Source organism: Macaca thibetana, chromosome 20 (genome assembly GCF_024542745.1).
Source record: "Macaca thibetana thibetana isolate TM-01 chromosome 20, ASM2454274v1, whole genome shotgun sequence".
NCBI lineage: Eukaryota > Metazoa > Chordata > Mammalia > Primates > Cercopithecidae > Macaca > Macaca thibetana.
The window spans coordinates 31,664,786-31,685,678 of NC_065597.1; the positions used below are offsets into that span (position 1 = coordinate 31,664,786).

General features: G+C 55.7%; 1 protein-coding gene across 2 annotated transcripts in view; it reads left to right on the forward strand.

Annotated features, from left to right (window-relative positions):
• Positions 1–18,937, forward strand: part of ZC3H18 (zinc finger CCCH-type containing 18) — a 69,061-nt gene extending 50,124 nt beyond the window's left edge. For both annotated transcript variants that reach the window (XM_050773610.1, XM_050773611.1), the window contains 10 exons: positions 7,712–7,903; positions 9,021–9,146; positions 9,766–9,870; positions 10,410–10,553; positions 11,021–11,086; positions 13,832–13,992; positions 14,129–14,328; positions 14,968–15,064; positions 17,466–17,562; positions 18,076–18,937. In XM_050773610.1, coding sequence (XP_050629567.1) covers positions 7,712–7,903; positions 9,021–9,146; positions 9,766–9,870; positions 10,410–10,553; positions 11,021–11,086; positions 13,832–13,992; positions 14,129–14,328; positions 14,968–15,064; positions 17,466–17,562; positions 18,076–18,274 — 1,387 coding nt within the window. In that variant the 3' untranslated portion in view covers positions 18,275–18,937. The remainder of the gene's footprint in view (positions 1–7,711; positions 7,904–9,020; positions 9,147–9,765; positions 9,871–10,409; positions 10,554–11,020; positions 11,087–13,831; positions 13,993–14,128; positions 14,329–14,967; positions 15,065–17,465; positions 17,563–18,075) is intronic.
• Positions 18,938–20,893: the final 1,956 nt, after the last annotated feature.

Below are 20,893 nucleotides of genomic sequence, written 5' to 3' on the forward strand. Positions count from 1 at the left end.
AGTAGAGTTGAGGGCCTCCCCCAGGAAGGAGAATGCTGAGCCTCGATAGGAGACGCTGCCCTGAGCCGTCTGAGGGCCAGCACTCTGTCCATGGGGGAGCCCTTTCTTTTCCTTATCTCTAGCCTAATACCCCTCTTTCCTGAGGTTCTCTCTTACTGCCTAAGCTGTTTGACTCTGGGACTGGCTAGCTTGTCCCCGTTGGGATCTCATCCCCATCGGGATCTCTGGCAGGACTTCCTGACCAGCTCCCCCTGGACCTGTGGCTGGAGGTGGAGTTGTGCCGCTGTCTTCGACCTGGTTTGCCTTTTGAGGCTCACCTGCTCCTCCATCTGGGCTATTTTAAAATGATTAGAGCAGAACCTTTCAATCAGTTCTATCAAATGCATCTGTAGAGCTGGGGGGCGGGGGCGATCCCTTTTGTGACACCTACTTCTAATCTTTGTAGCTAGGCCAGTGGGTGTGCTCACAGCCAAGGCACCTCATTACGTCATTATGATGCTCTTTGACCAGTCATTGTCATTAGAAATGTAAACACTGATTGGGAACCTTCCAGCGGGAGCTGTCTGGGCTGCCTGCTGTCTCCAGGCTGGTCAACTTCCAGGTGTACCTTTGTGGCTTTGGGTGCCCCTTCAGGGCTAGAGCTAGGCAGGCTCCTGCAGTGGGATTGTGGGGTGGACCCCTGAGACGGGAAGCACTTGCCCCCAGCACCTAGTCACCCGGGGCTCTCCATTCTCACACTTCCCTGGTGAGTTCCGGACACCACAGTGTCCACACCCCTTTTGTGGCCCATCCGGTGAGCGCCTACTTCCCGGGCCGCCGCTTCATCCTGAGTTATTTGGGCTGAGCCCTCTCATCTGCCAGTTTAAGGCACCCAGGAGTCTCAAGATCTCTGCTGGGAGTGGACCAGTCTACACAGTCTTCTTCAGAGGGATTTGTGACTTCCCCGAAAAGGTTAAGAAACCCTGTTTTAGACCAACCTTCTGGGTAAGGGACTAGTGGGGTCAGGGATTTTCATGTGCAGTTTAACGCACAGAAGGCGCAGTTGGTGGTGTTTGTATCTGCTCTGCGCTGAGACTGGCTCTCGCAGGTGTGCATGAGGCCACATGGCCTTCTGCGCAAGTTAGAGAAGGTGACGGCCACTCAGGCCTGTTCTGGCCTGTCCATTGGACTCCACTTTTTTTTTTTTTTTTCAAAAAGTAAAGACATGGGGCTGGCACTCCAGATCTGCTTTGGGCTTTTTCTGTTACGTTTTAAGGGAGGTGGGCAGAGCACGTGGCCTGTAGCTGAAGGCTCCGCAGAGCAGACACAGGAACGAGCCGGGAGAGAAGCTTCGCTGTGGAGGTGCCCCCGGAGCTGCCTCTGAGCCGGCTCAGCCGGGGGAGGCCTGTAGGCTCCCATCTCCCTTTTCCCGTGTTGATTCAGATGCTTAGCTCTTTTGATTGAGGAAAGAACCTTCATGCGTTTTTATCCTTTTTTACCTTTGACCCCAAACTTGGCAGCTGCTTGGGTTGGAGTTTCTGGACACGGGGCCTGTAGCGGCCTGGCGTCCATGTTGCCTCACGTTCCCGCTGGCGTCGGTGAGGCATGAGCTGTGAGTGTGCCAGCCTCGGGCCCTTGGTTTTGTCTCTGGCGTGTTTGCATTGGTGGTAGAGCTGACCTTTGCCCCTTAGAGAGTCTTCCGTGGCCTTGAACGGGGAATGGGGGCCAGATGACAGCACAGGCCGTGCTGCGGGAATGGTCGCTTCCTCAGTCAGGGGTCGTCTGGAGGGTTTTTCCCTCCGGTGGGAAGTGTTCATGCAAATTCCGGATCTGTTCTGGCCCAGCTGGAGGCGGACCTTCCTGGCTGGGCCGTCCCTTGCAAGCGTTCGCAGCCCGCACTGGCTCCCCCCCCAGCAGGCCCCCACTTGTGAAGGAGCTGAGCCGCTGGTGGTGGGCTGTCCTGGGGCACCCATGTTGTGTGTTTTGCTTTTGTTTGTTTTGTATCTGCCTGGTTTTTCCAAGTCTAATCAGGATGTCCCCTGGGGTGACATCCTTTGCTGAGAGAAGGGCACATGCCTCGGGTCCCAGTGCTCAGCCTTGCTTTCTGCCGCAGCCTTGGGGCCTGGAGATTCACATCAAAGCGCAGTGGAGACAATGCCCAATGGTCCCAGCCCCATTGCCCCAGGTACCACCTGTTAGCCACCGTAGGACCAAGGTTACAAGCACCGTGGTCAGAGGCACTGGCCTGCAGTAGGACTCCAGGGCACCATGGCCTGAGCCCAGCTCTCTCGTTGTGGTTCCCATCCCAGCCGTGTCCTGTGGCTTCCTGGTGCACACAGGGCTGTTCCTTGCACCTCCCAGCATGGTCTTGACACCACAAGCTCTTCCCTCCAACCTGGGATCAGCCAGGCCTTTCCTAGGAGATGAGAATGTACCATAAAAACAATTACAAGACTGGGCGCTGTTGCTCATGCTTGCATCCCAGCACTTTGGTAGGCTGAGGTGGGTGGATCACCTGAGGTTGGGAGTTCAAGACCAGCCTGGCCAACACAGTGAAACCTGGTCTATACTTAAAATACAAAACAGCTGAGTGTGGTGGCATGTGCCTGTCGTCCCAGCTACTCAGGAGGCTGAAGCAGGAGAATCATTTGAACGCAGGAGGCGGAGGTTGCAGGGAGCTGACCCTGTGCTCCAGCCTGGGTGACAGAGCCAGACTCTGTCTCAAAGAAAAACAAAAAAAACTATTAGAAGATTCCTGAGAGCGTGTAGGAGTTAACAGCGTTAAATGGTTTTCTTTACAGAAATAGAAAAATCCTTAAATAACATTTGAGATGTTTTCTGTAATAAATAAATGTGAGATACAATGATTCTGTAAAGTTTGGGAAACTGTAAGCAGTAGAGGGAGCATGAGGAAGATGGCCAGGCTGGAGCAGCTTCCTGGCACCGGCTCTGTGCCTCGGACCGGCCAGGCCTGGCCCTGCCTCCCCCACAGCGTCACGTGACCATTTCGCACGTGGTGCTTTCTTAATGAGCACTGGCTCAGCCTCCCAAGACACCTGCCGCTGGAACTGACCGCCGGAGCTGTGCACACCCGACGGAAGCCATCTTCATGGTTTGGTTTCCCCAGGTCTGAGGAAAGACACCAGCTGGGGTGCAGTTCATTTATATTTGGTTCTTGGAATCCATAGATGTGACTTAACACAGATCAATTCCCAGACTCACCCAATTCTTGTGCCACTTGCATAATTTTTCTTTTCTTTTCTTTTTTTTTTTTTTTTTTTTTTGGGGGGGGACGGAGTCTCTCTCGCTCTGTTGCCCAGGCTGGAGTGCAGTGGTGCGATCTTGGGCTTACTACAAACTCCACCTCCCAGGTTCACGCCATTCTCCTGCCTCAGCCTCCCGAGTGGCTGGGACTACAGGCACCTGCCACCTCGCCCGGCGAGTTTTTTTTTAATATATATTTAGTAGAGACAGGGTTTCACCGTGTTAGCCAGGATGGTCTCGATCTCCTGACCTCGTGATCTGTCTGCCTCGGCCTCCCAAAGTGCTGGGATTACAGGGGTGAGCCACTGCACCTGGCCTCAAAGTTGAAGCAGTTCTTATGCCTCAGCCTCTCAAGCAGCTGGAATTACAGGCACACAGCACCAGGCCTGGCTAATTTTTGTATTTTTAGTAGAGACGGGGTTTTACCATGTTGTCCAGGTTGGTCTCAAACTCCTGGCCTCGAGTGATCTGCCTGCCTCAGCCTCCCAAAGTGTTGGGATCACGGGCGTGAGCCACCGTGCCCAGCCCCCACTTGCATAATTTTCTGTATCCAGATACTGCTTGTTATGTATTTGCATATTTTAAATACTTTTACTGGTATTTTTTTCTTTTGGAGACAGGGTCTTCTTGCCCTTTCGCCTAGGCGGGAGTACAGGGGCACAATCACAGCTCACTGCAGTCTTGACCTCCCAGGCTCAGGTGATTCTCCTGCCTCAGCCCTGACTGACCACAGGTGCACAACACCGTGCCTGGATAATTCTTGTATTTTTTGTAGAGACAGGGTTTTGCCATGTTGCCCAGGCTGGTCTCAAACCCCTGGCCTCAAGCGACCCTCCCACCTCAGCCTCTCACAGTGCTGGGATTACAGGCGTGAGCCAGTGCATCTCGTCCACTTTTTAAACTAAAACACCTTTTAAAAGGAAATTTTGCATCATTACCGTAAAGCTGATCCCAAATCTTTGTCATTATTACTGTAGTAATAAAGTCAAAAGTAAAAATGGTTATCTGGGCTGAGGTGGGTGGATCACTCGAGGTCAGGAGTTTGAGACCAGCCTGGCCAACTTGGTAAAACCTCCTCTCTATGAAAAATACAAAAACTAGCTGATCATGGTGGCGGGCGCCTGTAATCTCAGCTACTCAGGAGGCTGAGGTGGAAGAATCAATTGAACCCGGGAGGCGGAGGTTGCAGTGAGCTGAGATTGCGCCATTGCACTCTAGCATGGGTGACAGAGAGACTCTGTCTCAAAAACAAAAACAAAAATGGGCCGGGCACGGTGGCTCATACCTGTAATCCCAGCACTTTGGGAGGCCAAGGCGGGCGGATCACGAGGTCAGGAGTTCGAGACCATCCTGGCTAACACGGTGAAACCCAGTCTCTACTAAAAATACAAAAATCAGCCAGGTGTGGTGGTGGGTGCCTGTAGTCCCAGCTACTCGAGAGGCTGAGACAGGAGAATGGCGTGAACCTGGGAGGCGGAGCTTGCAGTGAGCCGAGATCGCGCCACTGCACTCCAGCCTGGGCAACAGAGCAAGACTCTGTCTCAAAAAAAAAAAAAAAAAAAAAAGAGAAGAAAGAAAAAAACTGGTTATCTGCATCCTGTTTAAAATCAGTACCACCATGTCCCACACATGGGAACATGGACTTGCTAGATAGAACCTCCTTGCTCCATGGGCCTGGAAGCAGCTACTTCAGAAGGAAAGTGGTACGGCCGGCAGTAGCGGAGGGCACACTGTGCAGTGACGAGACAGTGCAGGCCCATCCACAGCCCTGGCCCAGAGAAGAGAGACCTCACTGACCCCTGTGGGGCCTGCCTCTGGCCATCTTCATTTGGAAATTCGGTTTCATTGTCCCCAGAGGGAATGAGCAGTTCTTCCTGGGGGGCAAGCACGAGCTGCCCTGAGATTGTGGAGGTCTGCACCGCCCACCTCTCTGGATGTCAGCTGGTTTTATTTCCATGCCATGTCAGGGGACAAGCAGACGCTGTTTTGCTTCCCCCTCACCACAGCAAGGACTCCACGTGCTGTTACAGCTTCACCCGAAGAGGAGGTGGTCTCGACCATGCCTTGACTTCTGCCATTGCCTCTCCCTGTGTTGGAAGGGCCCCCGTCCCTGTGGCTCACCGGTGCTCTGTTTCCTCTTGGGTTTTTAGGATGAGAGTATACAGGAAGTATAAAGGTGAAAGTAGCTCTCCAGTAGCTTGGGACAAGGAGGATCATAAGACAGGCGTTGGCCTCTTCCTGGAGTACTTCTCCGGGAGACTCCCAGATGTGGCAATAGCTCTTGGGGTTTTGGGCTGATTACAGGAGCTGAAGCTGTGATGTCGTGTGTCCGTGTCCTTAGGTCAGTGTTAAGTGGGGAGCTGCCCCCATCCTGCATTCTCAGCAGATAGCAGGCGTGTTTGCCGGCCATCTGGTTGATTAAACAAGCTCTGAAAACATAAACACTGATGGTTTTGATGGTTTCATGTGTTGTCATGTGACATAAGCAGATGCTACCACAGCAGAGCCGGAGGTGAGCAAGACATAGGGCAGAGAATCCCACTCACAGTAACACAGGAGCTACGACAGCCTTTTAAGATATGTTTGCAGGCCAGGCATGGCGGCTCAAGCTTATAACCCCAGCACTTTCGGAGGCCAGGGTGGGAGGATTGCTTGAGGCCTGGAATTCGAGACCAGCCTGGGCAACACAGGGAGACCTTAAAGCAGTGTTTGATGACTTGGGTGTGGTGGTGCACACCCGCAGTCCTGGCTACTCAAAGAGGCTGAGGTGGGAGGATCCCTTCAGCCTGGAAGCTCAAGGCTGCAGTGATCATGCCACCACATTCCAGAGTGGGCAACAGAGCGAGACCCTGTCTCTTTAAAAAAAAAAAAAAAAAAAAAAAAAAAAAAACCCTTTTCTGCTTATACAATTGCCAGGATTTTGGGTTGGTTTGTGTCTGGGTGGTGGTTGTGGTTGTTAATGGTGACACCAAGCTCAGGTTTGGCACCGCACACTGCTGGCTAAATGAGGAAAAAATATTTGATAACCTACCAATAACCTGTAAAATGTGTGTCTCCTTTGACCCATTAATTCCATTTCTCAGGAGTTTGCCCTTTAAGGAGTCAGATAAAGATTTATATATAAGGGGTCACTTTAATATCATTTCTGTTGGGTTTTTTGTTTGTTTTCTAAGATGGAGTCTCACTCTGTTGCCCAGACTAGAGTGCAGTAGTGCAGTCTCAGCTCACTGCAACCTGTGCCTCCTGGGTTCAAACGATTTTCCTGCCTCAGGCTCCCGAGTAGCTGGGATTATAGGCACATATTCCACGCCCAGCTAATTTTTGTTTTGTTTTGTGTTTTATTTTGTTTTGTTTTGTTTGAGACGGAGTCTTGCTCTGTCACCCAGATTGGAGTGCAGTGGCACGATCTCAGCTCACAACAACCTCTGCCTCCCAGGTTCAAGCAATTCTCCTGCCTCAGCTTCCCAAGTAGCTGGGATTATGGGTGCCCGCCACCACGCCCAACTAATTTTTTTTTTTCTTGAGATGGAGTCTCACTCTGTGGCCCAGGCTGGAGTGCAGTGACGTGATCTCGGCTCAGTGCAAGCTCCACCTCCCGGGTTCACGCCATTCTCCTGCCTCAGCCTCCCAAGTAGCTTTGACTACAAGCACCCGCCACCACGCCCGGCTAACTTTTTATATTTTTAGTAGAGATGGGGTTTCACTGTGTTAGTCAGAATAGTCTGGATCTCTTGACCTCGTGATTCGCCCTCCTCGGCCTCCCAAAGTGCTGGGATTACAGCCGTGAGCCACCATACCAGCCTAATTTTTGTATTTTTAGTAGACATGGAGTTTCACCGTGTTGGCCAGGCTGGTCTTGAACTCCTGACCTCATGATCTGCCCACCTCAGCCTCCCAAAGTGCTGGGATTATAGGCATGAGCCATTGTGCCCAGCCTAATTTTTATATTTTTAATAGAGACGGGGTTTCACCATGTTGGCCAGGCTGGTCTGGAACTCCCGACCTCAACTTCTCCGCCTGCCTCGACCTCACAAAGTGCTGAGATTGCAGGCGTAAGCCACCGTGCCCGGGCTTATTTCATAAATATTTATTATGAACCTACTAGTATGTCGGCACTACAGATAGTATTAGACACCATCCCTGTCCCTCCCAGAGCTGACAGCGTAGTTGGGAAGATGGAAATTAAGTAAGTAATGACACCCACAAAAAGTAACTGCCATTCTGGTTCAGGAGAAGCCTGGGTGTCCCTGAGTAACAGACTCTGGCGCCAAGACTGTGGAGAGAGCTCTGCTCATCCCTGCGATGATGGGTTTTGTGAGTGGTCTGTTTTCCCCTATAGGACTCTTTGTTTCTCAGGTGATCCTGAGCCAGGTACGAGATCAGTAGTCTCCCCCACTGCTGTCACCCACATGGCATTGCTGTGAAGCGGAAGGTGGCCCGAGAGTTGCTAATATCTCTGTGATTTCAGCCGCCAAGCTGAGCCACCAAAGAAGGAGGCCGCCACTGCGGGGCCGCAGGTGAAGCGAGCAGATGAGTGGAAGGACCCTTGGCGCCGATCCAAGTCTCCCAAGAAGAAACTCGGGGTGTCGGTCTCCCCGAGCCGGGCTCGAAGGCGTCGGAAAACATCAGCCTCGTCGGCCTCTGCCTCTAATTCCTCCAGGTAACGAGGGCTTCTGGGACGGCTGGGGTGTCAGCACCTCGGAGCCGTCAGCTGAACACCGTGTACCTCACTGGGTCAGGTGGGGAACACCACAGCCCCACTGTTTGCTGTGGGGTCATTGCCTGAAGGCCAGTCAGTGGGACTAACCCGGCATTTATACATTCAGCAAAGAGCATCAATGCCAAGTAGCACTGATGCAGTGACCCCAAATGGGGCAGAGACACCGGCGACTGAGCCCGACTGCTCCCAGGGAGTCCCGGGCTACACTGGAGGGAGGGGCATCTGGATGCGGGAGGATGCACAGACCTGGGGCCCAGTGAGTCCATCTGTTCCTCCAGACTGGACCTGAAGCTGTGCTCCTCCACGTACAGTCCTGGTCTCAGCACACAGGAGCCTGGCTCCCGAGGGAGGGATGACGGAAAGCAGGGGACTAGGGTGGACCCCATGGTGCTCCACAGGAACAGGAGGTGTGGGTGGGAGGCCAGGCTTCACAGTGGGTGCAGAGGGACAGATAGACACACAGACGCACGTGAGCTGGGTCAGCGCACACATCCTGGCTCTGTCCACTCAGGCAGCGACACCCAGTAACAGCAGGCACACCCCATGCCCAGGTCTTGATTTCTAAATGCTGTTCTCCACTGAGGAGGGGTGGGTGTGTCTGGGGGAGGCTGTATGCATCTGTGCGCATGTGGGTAGCTGTGTGTCTGCGCGTGTATGGCTGTGCGTCTGTGCACGTGTGTAGCTGTGCGTCTGTGTGTCTGTGCGTGTGCAGCTATACGCATGTGTGTAGCTGTGCATCTGCGCCTGCGTAGCGCTGTGTGTGCGCGCATGTGCAACTTGCACATGTATAGCTGTGCGTCTGTGCATGTGTGTAGCTGTGATTCTGTGGGTGTGTAGCTGTGCATGTATACGTCTGTGTGCGTCTGTGCGCATATGTAGCTGTGTATCTGTGGGTGTGTAGCTGCGCATGTGTACATCTGTGCGCATGTGTGCGTCTGTGCATGTGTGTGTAGCTGTGCGTTCAGGTCTGTGCCAAAGAGCAGCAGGTCAGCAGAGGGCGTGCGGGGCAGGGAGGGCCCTTCTCACTTCTCACCACTCTCCCTCCCGCCCACCCCAGGTCATCTTCACGGTCATCGTCCTACTCCGGCTCCGGCTCCTCCCGGTCACGATCCCGGTCTTCATCCTACAGCTCCTACTCCAGCCGCTCTTCCAGACACAGCTCGTTCTCAGGAAGCCGGTCCAGGTACGTGCCCGGGACCCATGCAGGGCCCTCCGCTGGTGCAGGGAGCATGGGCACCTGCAGATGTGGCTTTAGTTGTGGCACCAATAGCCCCTTGTGGTATTGAAAGTCCCTGCTGGCAGCTGAACTAGGATGGCCAGGGGCTCATGTCCTGTGTCCCCTGCCAAACACCAGCCTTCCGGGCCCTCGTCCTTGTGTAGATGTGTGCTGTCACTGAGGGCCACAGCCTGAGATCCTCGAGTTGAGGCATTCCAGTCCTCCAGGGACAGTCCTCCAGGAAGGGGCCAGACTCAGCCCTGTCCTGCGGGTGTTTCTGTGGGAGCTGCTCTGCTGCCCCACTGCCAAGGGACCTGTCCCCTCCCGTCCTGCACACACGTGAACGTGGCACCTGCCTCCTGGAGGGCCCGCTAGGGTCTGCTGACACCTTCCACACTCCACGGTCTACTCTGGGCCTGTGTGTTTAGCAGATGCCAGAACAGTGCAGAACTGAAGTTAAACCTGAGGCACATACATGGAAATTCATGGCCTTCTCCATGGGTCTGGGTGGGTCGGTCCTCAGTGGGCTTGGGCTGGTGAAGAAACACCCCCAGGCCTCTTCTCACACCTTTGTTCACTCCCCCAGGTCCCGGTCCTTCTCTTCATCCCCGTCCCCATCCCCAACACCTTCCCCACATAGACCTTCCATCAGAACCAAGGGAGAGCCGGCCCCGCCGCCCGGGAAAGCAGGGTGAGTGCCCAGCCTGTGGACAAGTCCTGGCCGGCCAGGCCTCCAGAGGCTGCAGCCTCCTCCCTCCGTCTCTGTCTCTCATTTGTGTTTGGGACCAAAGAGGTGAGGATGCCTCGGGGGGGCTGTTCCCAGAGGGTGACTGGGCTGGGGGGCCACTGGGCACAGCCCCTGTTCTCCCGGGCCGCCCTTACACTGCAGCGCTCCCCCAGGAGCCCTGGGGATGAAGCACAGCCCTGGGGACATGGCAGCAGCCGGGTGTTCTCAGGGCTCTTCATGTTAGCCTGCTCTCCCCACTGTCTGGCGGTGCCTGTAGCTCTTGTCTGTTAGAGGGGAGCCCTGAAGGGCTGCTGGGGGCTTTGAAGCCATTCCCAAGCGCTCTGACGCTGACGGGTGGGAACTGTGTCCAGGCATGAGTGTGCTCACTTAGCGTCACAAGCATGCGGTGTCGTTCCCCGAGGTGTGGGTACATTTAAAGAGGACGTAGGCCAGCGGGGCCTCATCCACCAGCCCTGCCCTGCTCGAGCCTCCCTGTCTCACAGAGAGAAGTCAGTGAAGAAGCCGGCCCTGCCTCCAGCCCCACCACAGGCCACCAAAACCACGGCTCCTGTCCCCGAGCCCACCAAGCCAGGAGACCCTCGGGAAGCCAGGAGGAAGGAGCGGCCAGCCAGGACCCCCCCCAGGAGGTGAGCATTTCGGTGTCCATGGGCCTTTGGGCTTTCCATGTTCTTGGTGCCACTGTGATGCTGGCACTGCTGGAAATCCAGAGTGCCAGGGTCCAGAGCCAGGTGGTGGGAGGCACCCCCAGCCGAGCAGCAGCACCCAGTGAGCCCTTACCCGGGAACCTGTCCTGTCCCCTCCCTGAGTCTGTGTTTCTGGAGCGTGAAGGAGAAAGGACAGCTTGGCAGGGAGCACAGGCCTTCCCCTCACCACCCCTGTCTACACTGGGAGGTGCTGCCCTGAGAGACTGCACTTTTTATCCTGACAAAACACTGTGCCTAGAGGAAGACAGGCCCAGGCCCTGTTCCAAGGCGGTGGCAAGGCCAGTCTGGAGCCTCGCCTCACAGGGCTGCTGGGCTGCTGGTGGGGAGGGGAGGCCATGAGGGGCTGCGGAGGCCACGCCCCCTGAGCCCAGCTGTTGCTTGTATTACAGGCGGACGCTCAGCGGCAGCGGCAGCGGCAGTGGCAGCAGCTATAGTGGTTCCAGCTCCCGATCCAGGTCGTCCCCATCACCCTTTGCCTCTGTTTCTCCCTCCCCTTTGGGGCCAGGAAGTCCCCCGAAAAAGCCAGCTTGTGGGTTGGGCTGTCTCCCACAGGCAGGCTTGGGGCCCTTCTGGGTCTGAGTCACCTTGGGGCTGTGGAAGGCTGTGGTCGAAATTTTGACACGGGAGAAAATGGGCCAGGATTCATGTGATAGGGAGACCCCCCCTTCCCCCACAAAAACAGCTTCACAAACTCGAGGGCACTCAGGTCAGGAGGAGGTGCCTCTGCCCTGCTGACTTGATGCCACAGCACCTAGGAGAGCACCTGCACCTGGGGAGGAGCCACAGAGGCCGGGCCTGCACAGCCTGTCACAGCTATCAAGGGAACCAGCCAGAGGGGTGGGGAAGCCGATAAAAAACATCTTAGAAGAGAATACATGGAAAAGCTTTGTGGGCCAGGCGCGGGGGCTCACACCTGTGATCCCAGCACTGTGGGAGGCCAAGGCAGGAGGATTGCTTGAGCCCAGGACTTGAGACCAGCCTGAGCAACACAGACCCCATCTCCACAGAAAAAAAATATATATATATATATTTTTTTTTTGAGACAGTTTCATTCTTGTTGCCCAGGTTGGAGTGCAATGGCGCAGTCTCGCAACTTCCGCCTCCCGGGTAGCTGGGACTACAGGCGCATGCTGTCACACCCAGCTAATTTTTTGTATTTTAGTAGAGACAGGGTTTCACCGTGTTGCCCAGGTTGGTCTCAAAACTCCTGAGCTCAGGCAATCCACCCACCTCAGCCTCCCAAAGTGCTGGGATTACAGGCATGAGCCACCACGCCCAGCCTAATTTTGTATTTTTAGTAGAGACTAGCTTTCACCAGGTTGGTCAGGCTGATCTTGAACTCCTGACCCCAGGTGATCCATCCACCTTGGCCTCCCAAAGTACTGGGATTACAGGTGTGAGCCACTGCACCCAGCCTAATTTTGTATTTTTAGTAGAGACTGGGTTTCACCATGTTGGTCAGGCTGATCTTGAACTGACCTCAGGTGATCCATCCACCTTGGCCTCCTAAAGTGCTGGGATTACAGGTATGAGCCACCACGTCCAGCCCAGAAATTTTTTTTAATGAGCTGGGTATAGTGGTGTGTGCCTGTGGTCCCAGCTACTTGGGAGGTCAAGGTTGAGTGAGCTGTGATCATGCCACTGCATTCCAGCCTGGACAACAGAGATCCTGTCTCAGAAAAAAAGATTTCTGCTGTTTAGTTGTTTTGAAAGAAAGTATTAAATCAGTCCTTAGATTCCTCACATAGAACTCTTTCATTTCCAGGCAGCAGGTGGTTTATATGTTTGTCAAACTTTTTTTTTTTTTTTTTTTTTTGAGACAGAGTCTCGCTCTGTCACCCAGACTGGAGTGCAGTGGCCAGATCTCAGCTCACTGCAAGCTCCGCCTCCCGGGTTCACGCCATTCTCCTGCCTCAGCCTCCCGAGTAGCTGGGACTACAGGTGCCCACCACCTCGCCCGGCTAGTTTTTTGTATTTTTTAGTAGAGACGGGGTTTCACCGTGTTAGCCAGGATGGTCTCGATCTCCTGATCTCGTGATCCGCCCGTCTTGGCCTCCCAAAGTGCTGGGATTACAGGCTTGAGCCACCGCGCCCGGCCATCAAACTTTTTTTTTCTGTTGTTTGTTTTGTTTCTGGAGAGACATGGTCTTGCTATGTTGCCCAGGCTGGTCTCAAAACCCCTGGGCTCAAGTGATCCTCCCACCGTGGTCTCCCAAACTCCTGGGATTATAGGCGTGAGCCACCGCACCTGGCCTAAAATGTTTCTTGATAGGTCTGAAATGTTTTAAAAGACCTGACTTTTGAAAAAAAAAATGGTTCTCTTACCTTCCCCGGTTCCCTGCTGCGGTACCCAACGTGCTTGGGGGATGTGATTGGTGTTTTCCCGAGTAGCACATGGGCAGGGCGGACTCAGATGCCAGTCCTGTGCTCTGTGTCCGTGTTGAGTGCAAGCCAGTGGAGCTGCAGACCTGCTGTTTCCAGTCTGTCTGCTGCGTGTTCCTCAGGCATTCCCTGAGACTGTGCGGAACAGCTCGTTGTGTTTTAATTTCCCTGTGGGCTGAGGCTGTCACCCTTTTGTTGCGGGTGTCTAAGCCAGGGACTCTGCTTAAATTCCATCCTTGCCACTCTTGGCTCAGCTCAGTCCTGTTTCCCTTCCCAACAAGCAACCTGACATTCGTTTCATTTGTGTTTGTTTTGAGACGGAGTTTCGCTCTTGTTGCCCAGGCTAGAGTGCAGTGGCACAGTCTTGGCACACTGCAACCTCCACCTCCCGGGTTCAAGCAATTATTTTGCCTCAGCCTCTCCAGTAGCTGGGATTACTGGTGCCCGCGACCATGCCCGGCTAATTTCTGCATTTTTAGTAGAGACAGGGTTTCACCATGTTGGCCAGGCTGGTCCCGAACTCCTGACCTCAGGTGATCTGCCCGTCTCAGTCTCCCAGAGTGCTGGGATGACAGGCGCGAGCCACCGCGCCCAGCCGCAACCTGACATTCGTTAGTGAAATGGGGCCCTGGCCCAGCCATAGAGATGTCCGTTACTGTGTAACCCTGGAACTGCCCAGTGTCCCCCCAAAATCACACATTCCATGGGTACATGATCCATAAATGGACACTGGGTAAACGTGGACCATGGAGCACCCCCCGCCGGCCCCTCCCTCCAGTCTGTGGTTGGACTGTGGTGAGATGTTCTCATGTGTCCAGGTCCCTGAGCGTGAGCAGTGTCTCCTCAGTGTCCAGTGCTACGTCGAGCAGCAGCTCTGCACACAGCGTGGACTCAGAAGACATGTACGCAGACCTGGCTAGCCCCGTGTCCTCAGCCAGCTCTCGGTCCCCAGCCCCAGCCCAGACCAGGAAGGAGAAAGGTATTCGGGGGCCCTGGTACCTTTAAGGAGTAGCTCCAGGGGAGGAGGGTGGCATCAGCACAGACTTTGCCTGGCTGTCGGTGTGGCCCCGGGAAAATCACCAGTACCCCCATGACTGCAGATTTATCGTTGGTAGGAAAATCTAAGAAAGAAGACGGTGTTAAAGAGGAAAAGCGGAAAAGGGATTCGTCCACGCAACCACCTAAATCTGCAAAACCTCCAGCAGGGGGGAAGTCCTCCCAGCAGCCCTCGACCCCCCAGCAGGCACCCCCCGGGCAGCCCCAGCAGGGCACGTTTGTGGCCCACAAGGAGATCAAGTTGACACTGTTGAATAAGGTGAGGGCAAGGGCCCTGCTGGTGGCTCCCCCAGCGTCTGGGCCTGGGTCCATTTGCTTCCTGAGACAGCTTCCTCCTGGGGGACAGAACCTGAGTGAGGGCCAGTGGGGCCTTGCAGGTGTCGGCAGAGCCTGGGTGACAGAGCGAGACTCCATCTTCCCGGCCTGGGCCAGGAAGTGTGAGCATCTGGGGAGGTTCGGGTGCTGCCGGCCTCGCTCTGGACAGAGAGCGTGTTCTCTCTGTGCCTGTGGCCGCCATTCCCTGCCAGCCAGTCTCAACATAATACAGGAAGCAAGCCTCGGTCCCTGTCCTCTGCCCTCAGCAGGACACATCGCTGTCCTCTGCTGGAAGGTTAAGAGGCCTGGTTTCAGGGGTCCCAAGTCCTCCTAGAGTGGCCCCCATGGGGAGCAGGAAGGCCTTCAGGGTGCTTCCCATGGAACATGAAGGGCCCCAAGTGCACAGTGGGGGTGCCCTTGGTCCGGGTCATGGAGGCCTCACTTGGGGCTACAGGGTCTCATGGGCATGTGGTGGGACCTTTGGGAGCAGAGCAGTTTGCTGGCAAGGAAATGTTGTCTGGGGTGAGGACACAGCTGCTGTCTCCTGGCCCTGCCATCCTCACCAGCCTCTCGGTTGTCCCAGGCGGCTGATAAAGGAAGCAGGAAGCGCTATGAACCATCAGACAAGGACAGGCAGAGCCCTCCTCCAGCCAAGCGGGCCAACACATCCCCAGACCGAGGTGAGCCTCCCAGCCCCTAGGGGGCAGGGCAGGGGGCGGGAGCCTGGGGATGCGGAGCAGCTGGACTCAGACCCCATCGCTCTTAACAAGCAGGAGGGCCCAGAAAACATCTGACTTGCAGATTATGCCTGTCAGTATTACGATATTGAAAACTAAAACTAAAAAAAATTTTTAAATGTTTGTTTAAAAGTAACAGGAGCAGGCGCGGTGGCTCACGCCTGTAATCCCAGCACTTTGGGAGGCTGAGGCGGGCAGATCACTTGAGGTCAGGAGTTCGAGACCAGCCTGGCCAACCTGGTAAAACCCTGTCTCTACTAAAAATACAAAAATTAGGCCGGGCGCAGTGGCTCACGCCTGTAATCCCAGCACTTTGGGAGGCCGGGGCAGGTAGATCACAAGGTCAGGAGATTGAGACCGTCCTGGCTAACACGGTGAAACCCCGTCTCTACTAAAAATACAAAAAACTAGCCAGGCGAGGTGGCGGGTGCCTATAGTCCCAGCTACTCGGCAGGCTGAGGCAGGAGAATGGTGTGAACCCGGGAGGCGGAGCTTGCAGTGAGCCGAAATAGCGCCACTGCACTCCAGCCTGGGTGACAGAGACTCCGTCATCCCAAAAAAAAAAAAAAATTAGCCGGGCATGGTGGCTGGCACCTGTAATCCCAGCTACTCAGGAGGCTGAGGCAGGAGAATCACTTGAACCGGGAGGCGGAGGTTACAGTGAGCTAATACCACACTACTGCACTCCAGTCTGGCCACAGAGCAAGACTCTGTCTCAAAAATAAATAAATAAATAAATATAACAGTAATAGGCCGGGCATGGTGGCTCACACCTGTAATCTCAGCACTTTGGGAGGCCAAGGTGTGCAGATCATCTGAGGTCAGGAGTTCGAGACCAGCCTGGCTAACATGGTGAAACCACGTTGCTACTAAAACTACAAAAAATTAGTTGGGCATAGTGGCACGCATCTGTAGTCCCAGCTACTCAGGAGGCTGAGGCAGGAGAATCGCTTGAACCCGGGAGGCGGAGGTTGTAGTGAGCTGAGATTGCGCCATTGCACTCCAGCTTGGGCAACAAGAGCAACTGTATTTTTCTTTTTTTTTTTTTGAGACGGAGTCTTGCTCTGTCGTCCAGGCTGGAGTGCAGTGGCCGGATCTCGGCTCACTGCAAGCTCCGCCTCCTGGGTTCACGCCATCCTCCTGCCTCAGCCTCCCGAGTAGCTGGGACTACAGGCGCCCGCCACCTCGCCCGGCTAGTTTTTTGTATTTTTAGTAGAGACGGGGTTTCACCATGTTAGCCAAGATGGTCTCGATCTCCTGACCTCGTGATCCGCCCGTCTCGGCCTCCCAAAGTGCTGGGATTACAGGCTTGAGCCACCGCGCCCGGCCTGTATTTTTCTTACACGTGTCATTTTTGCAAAATATAATTATATTTTCCAAAACAAATGAGCAGGAATGGCATTGGTTTTTCCATTTTTGCAAATCTCTTCAGTCTGACTGACAGAAGACAGCTGGACCCACGTGCCTCGTGCCCTCTGGAGACCCTCCTGGGTTCTTGTGAACTGAGTGACAGGGCAGACAGTGTCTGTGTTACTGCTGAGCCACATAGACCTGAAAGGGCCTCGGGGACCCCCAGCCGTCCTGACCACACCCCAAGAGCTGGGGCCCAGATGGAAAGACAGGGAGGTTGTCCTGGCTGGCTTTGATGGGTGGAACTTAAACCAGAGGACAAGGGGGCCTGGCCACCCGCACAGCCACTCCCAGACACAGAGAACAGGCAGGGGGCTTCAGACCCCTTCCCGAGTAGTTCTCTGAGTTTGTCGGGCGTAGGAAGAGGAAGCTGCTCACCTTTGTCCCTAAGCCCAGGGCAGTGTCCTGTGTGGTTGGTCTGGAACAGCCTCGCTGTCCTTGCCTGGGGTTGGAACCAGGGCCACTGGGGTCCTGCAGACCTTTGTTCACGCATGAGCCTTGGGCCTGCGCCGGGCAGTGGACCCTGCCTAGGCTGCCGCGCCTCCCTCCTAACATTGCCAGAGTGACACTCGTGGTCTCTCGGCTTTGCTTGTATGTCTTTACTGCCATGTCTTTTTTGTTGTTCTGTATTTGAAGCCCCATGTGATAAATTTCTTCAAAGCTAGGAAGGAGTTTTGTGTCTCTGCGCAAGATACTGGCTGCTTGGTGGAACCTGGAGCCCAGGTTTGGCCTCAGCCTCATTTCCGGATGCCTTGGTGTCCACATGTCTCTTCTCTTCTACTTGGCTCTTCCCTTTTTATTTCTTTATAAAAATGAAGGAGGTGAACTAAGCAGCCTCAGGCTTTAGAAGTGAGTCCCTGGTGTTGGTGAGGCCACCCACACTGCCATCCCCTGTAAGCCAGGAGGGTGGTCTCACTCTGCACCTATCACCCAGGTTCTCGGGACCGGAAGTCAGGTGGGAGACTGGGCTCCCCGAAGCCAGAGCGACAGAGAGGCCAGAACTCCAAAGCCCCTGCAGCCCCGGCTGACAGGTGAGTGGACCCAGCATGTGCCCTGGGCACACCGAGGGTGGCTAGCCTGAGCCTCTTTCCCAGGGAGGCCAGCAGCAGCAGGGCTAGCACTGGGCCAGGTTGGAGGTGCTCCAGCTCCTGTAGCTCCTGCTGGGCTGATGTGGTGAGGGACAGGGACAGGGAAGGGCAACCCCACTCCCGCACACACACTCCTGCCCTGGTCGAGGCTGGAGGCTGCCCTCTGCTCCCCATGTCCTTGGGCAAAGAGCTCTGGGCACGGAGGTGGGAAGAAGAGCAGGTTGTGTGGGGCCAGCCCAGGACCCTCCCAGTCTCTACTCCACAAAGCCCGGCAGCCAGTGGCTAGGACCAGGCCTGCTTGTGGCAATGGGAGCCTGGCCATCCCGGGAGCCCCTTGCCTCTCCTGGTGGCCACTGAGCACTCAGTGGAAGTTCCCCTTCAGGGAGGGCACCGCACTGCTGCTTCCACCTCAGACGTGGCTTCTGGGGGCTCAAGGTCTTCCCCACCCCCTTGTAGGAAGCGCCAGCTGTCACCACAGTCCAAGAGCTCCAGCAAGGTCACGAGCGTGCCCGGCAAAGCCTCGGATCCCGGCGCCGCCAGCACCAAATCAGGGAAGGCCAGCACGCTGTCGCGGCGGGAGGAGCTGCTGAAACAGCTGAAGGCCGTGGAGGACGCTATTGCGCGCAAGCGGGCCAAGATCCCCGGGAAAGCATAGGCCGTGCCCCTGACCGGACTGGACGCATTTTTATACATAGGGTAAGCGCAGCCATTTTGGATTTTGCAGTTAATGTCTTATTTTGGCTGTGATTCTTTTTAAAAAGTAAAAAAGAAAAAAAAGTTTCTCAGCTGGAAAAGAAGCCACACAGGAGATGACGACGACGCTGAGTCCCAGCCTCCCTCCCCAGAGCAGAAGTCCCACAGGACACACAGAGCGAGTGACCAGCACAGTTCTCATGTAAATTACAAGCCCCAGCCGCCAGCCCCGCCTTCTCTTCCTCCTCCACCGTCTTCTTTCCTGGCCCTGGTCAGGCCTGGGCCTGTGGAGCCCCAGCTCTGCGTCCCCAGCCCGGGTCCAGGCAGCCAGGCTCCCTCCTGAGCTGAGAAATGGAACCTCGAGAACCACTGGTGGCACCTCCTTCTCCTCCCCGCCCCCGATCACCCGCCCCCGGATCAGAAATATATCTATATTCTCGACTAAAGTCTCATCAGGAAATACTTCCTGTCTTTTATTTTAAGCATCAAATTGTTTTAGTTGATTTAAACAGGAAAAAATACAGAAAAGACCAAAAAAAAAAGGCCAAGGGTATTGTTGGGGCGTCTGTCTAATGTGGAGGGTCTTTTTTGAGGGGTCTCCTAAAATAAAATATTTTGATAAGCAGCTGTTCTTGCCCTTGTGGTGTGTGCGCCGTCTGCCCAAGCACAGCCCCGTCTGCCTCTGTGTCGTGCACTGCACTTGGCCCAGCACTCGGGAGCTGCTGGGGGGCGAGGGTGTGGCTGCGCGCTCACTCCCCCTGGGAGGACCGGCCATGGAGCAGCTCCTGCCTTCAGACGCCAGCCCAGGGAAGCACTGCACCTCAGTTTCTCCATTTGTGGGGCTGGGTTGGGCGTTCCTTGGTTCATGAGATGGAGGTACCTTCCCTGCAGGGGCTATGGAGCTGCTGGAGGGGAAGAGGTCCGGGCCTGACTCCCAGCCCTGAGCCCAGCTGCCACCTCTGCAGTGACCACCACCGGCTCCGTGTGCAGGCCCCAGACCTGCTGAGCCAGGCCCCATGTGTGATGCCACATTCCACAGCAGGGGCCACCAGCAGAGCCCCCCAGGAGCCCCCGCTGTCGCTCTCTGCTCTCCACCTTGAAAGCCACAGGCCTGCACCTGGGCAGAGGCCTCCCAGGTACACGCTCCAGGGCCTCCAGCACCTCCTTTAATCAGATGCAAGGAGCGGCAGTGTGGTGCCCACGCCTGTGGCCCACCCGTGTCCCTCATCTGCTTCCTGACACGAGGTTTGGGATGAGACCCCCAAGAGAGAGCTCCCTCCCCTGGGGCTGCGAGTGGAGCCCCAGGGAGGCAGCAACGCGCACTTCTGCTCCCCGCATGACCTGCGTCCGTGCCACTCTTCTCTGGATTAAAGAGTGTGGGCAGAGGAGCTGGGCGTGAGTGAGCACTGCAGCTGGACCGCCTGTGCACTCCTGAGGGAACTGTTTCCCATTTTATGTCCATGTCCCTCCTACAGCACAGGCCACACAGTTCATCTTGTGACCCAGCAGCTGGATCATGTGTCTCAGCAATGGCTTTTTTTTTTTTTTTTTGAGACGGAGTCTCGCTCTGTCACCCAGGCTGGAGTGCAGTGGCGCGACCTCGGCTCACTGCAACCTCTGCCTCCTGGGTTCACGCCATTCTCCTGCCTCAGCCTTCTGAGTAGCTGGGACTACAGGCGCCGCCACCACACCCGGCTAGTTTTTTGTATTTTGAGTAGAGACGGTTTCATTGTGTTAGCCAGGATGGTCTCGATCTCCTGACCTCGTGATCCGCCCGCCTCGGCCTCCCAAAGTGCTGGGATGACAGGCGTGAGCCGCCGCGCCCGGCCACCATTTTTTGAGGCTTATCAGATTTGCCATCAGGTCAAAGCCAGGTGCAAAGGAAATTCCCATTCTCTGGAAAGGGTGGCCTTCAAGGCCACGGAGCTGGAGTCCAGGCCACTCTGGGTGCCAGCCTGCAGCCTGTCATTTGTGGGCTGTACCATGAGGGCTGGAGGCCAGGAAATGGTGCCTTGTGCCTCCAGTGTGGGGCACCTCAAACTGGCGCCTACAGTGACTGTCTGTCTCCGGCCAGGAGCGGACAGGTGAGCCCACCGCAGCTCACATGTGGACTGGGACCAGGCGAGGCCCCCTCTGCAGCTGGTCAGCCCCCAGCCACAGCCCTGAGCACCGCAGTCTGGAGCTGGGTTTGAACTCGCACCAGGTGGCAGTGGACCCCAGGTGTGGCTACCCATCCCTCTGGCTCTTGGACATTGGTGTAGAGGGGCCTGTCCTAGGAGGGTGACTGCCCCCATGTGGTCGAGTGGAGAGGATGTTCAGTCAGGCAGCTGGGAAGGGTGGCCTTGCTGTGTGACGGGCATCCACGGGTGTCCACGCCCTCCAGGGACGTCCTGCTCCAGGCGGTTAGCGCTCACGTCCTCCTTGCTCCCCATGCAGTGACTGGAAAGCCTGTGTGGGGTTCTGGCAATGGCACCCGCCTGCCAGCCCCTCCCAGGGCGTGCCCCAGGGCCTCTGCCCTCTGCCTGCAGCCCCTCCCCCACAGCCACACTCCTACCCACCCCTTTGGGCTTTGGGTGGGCAG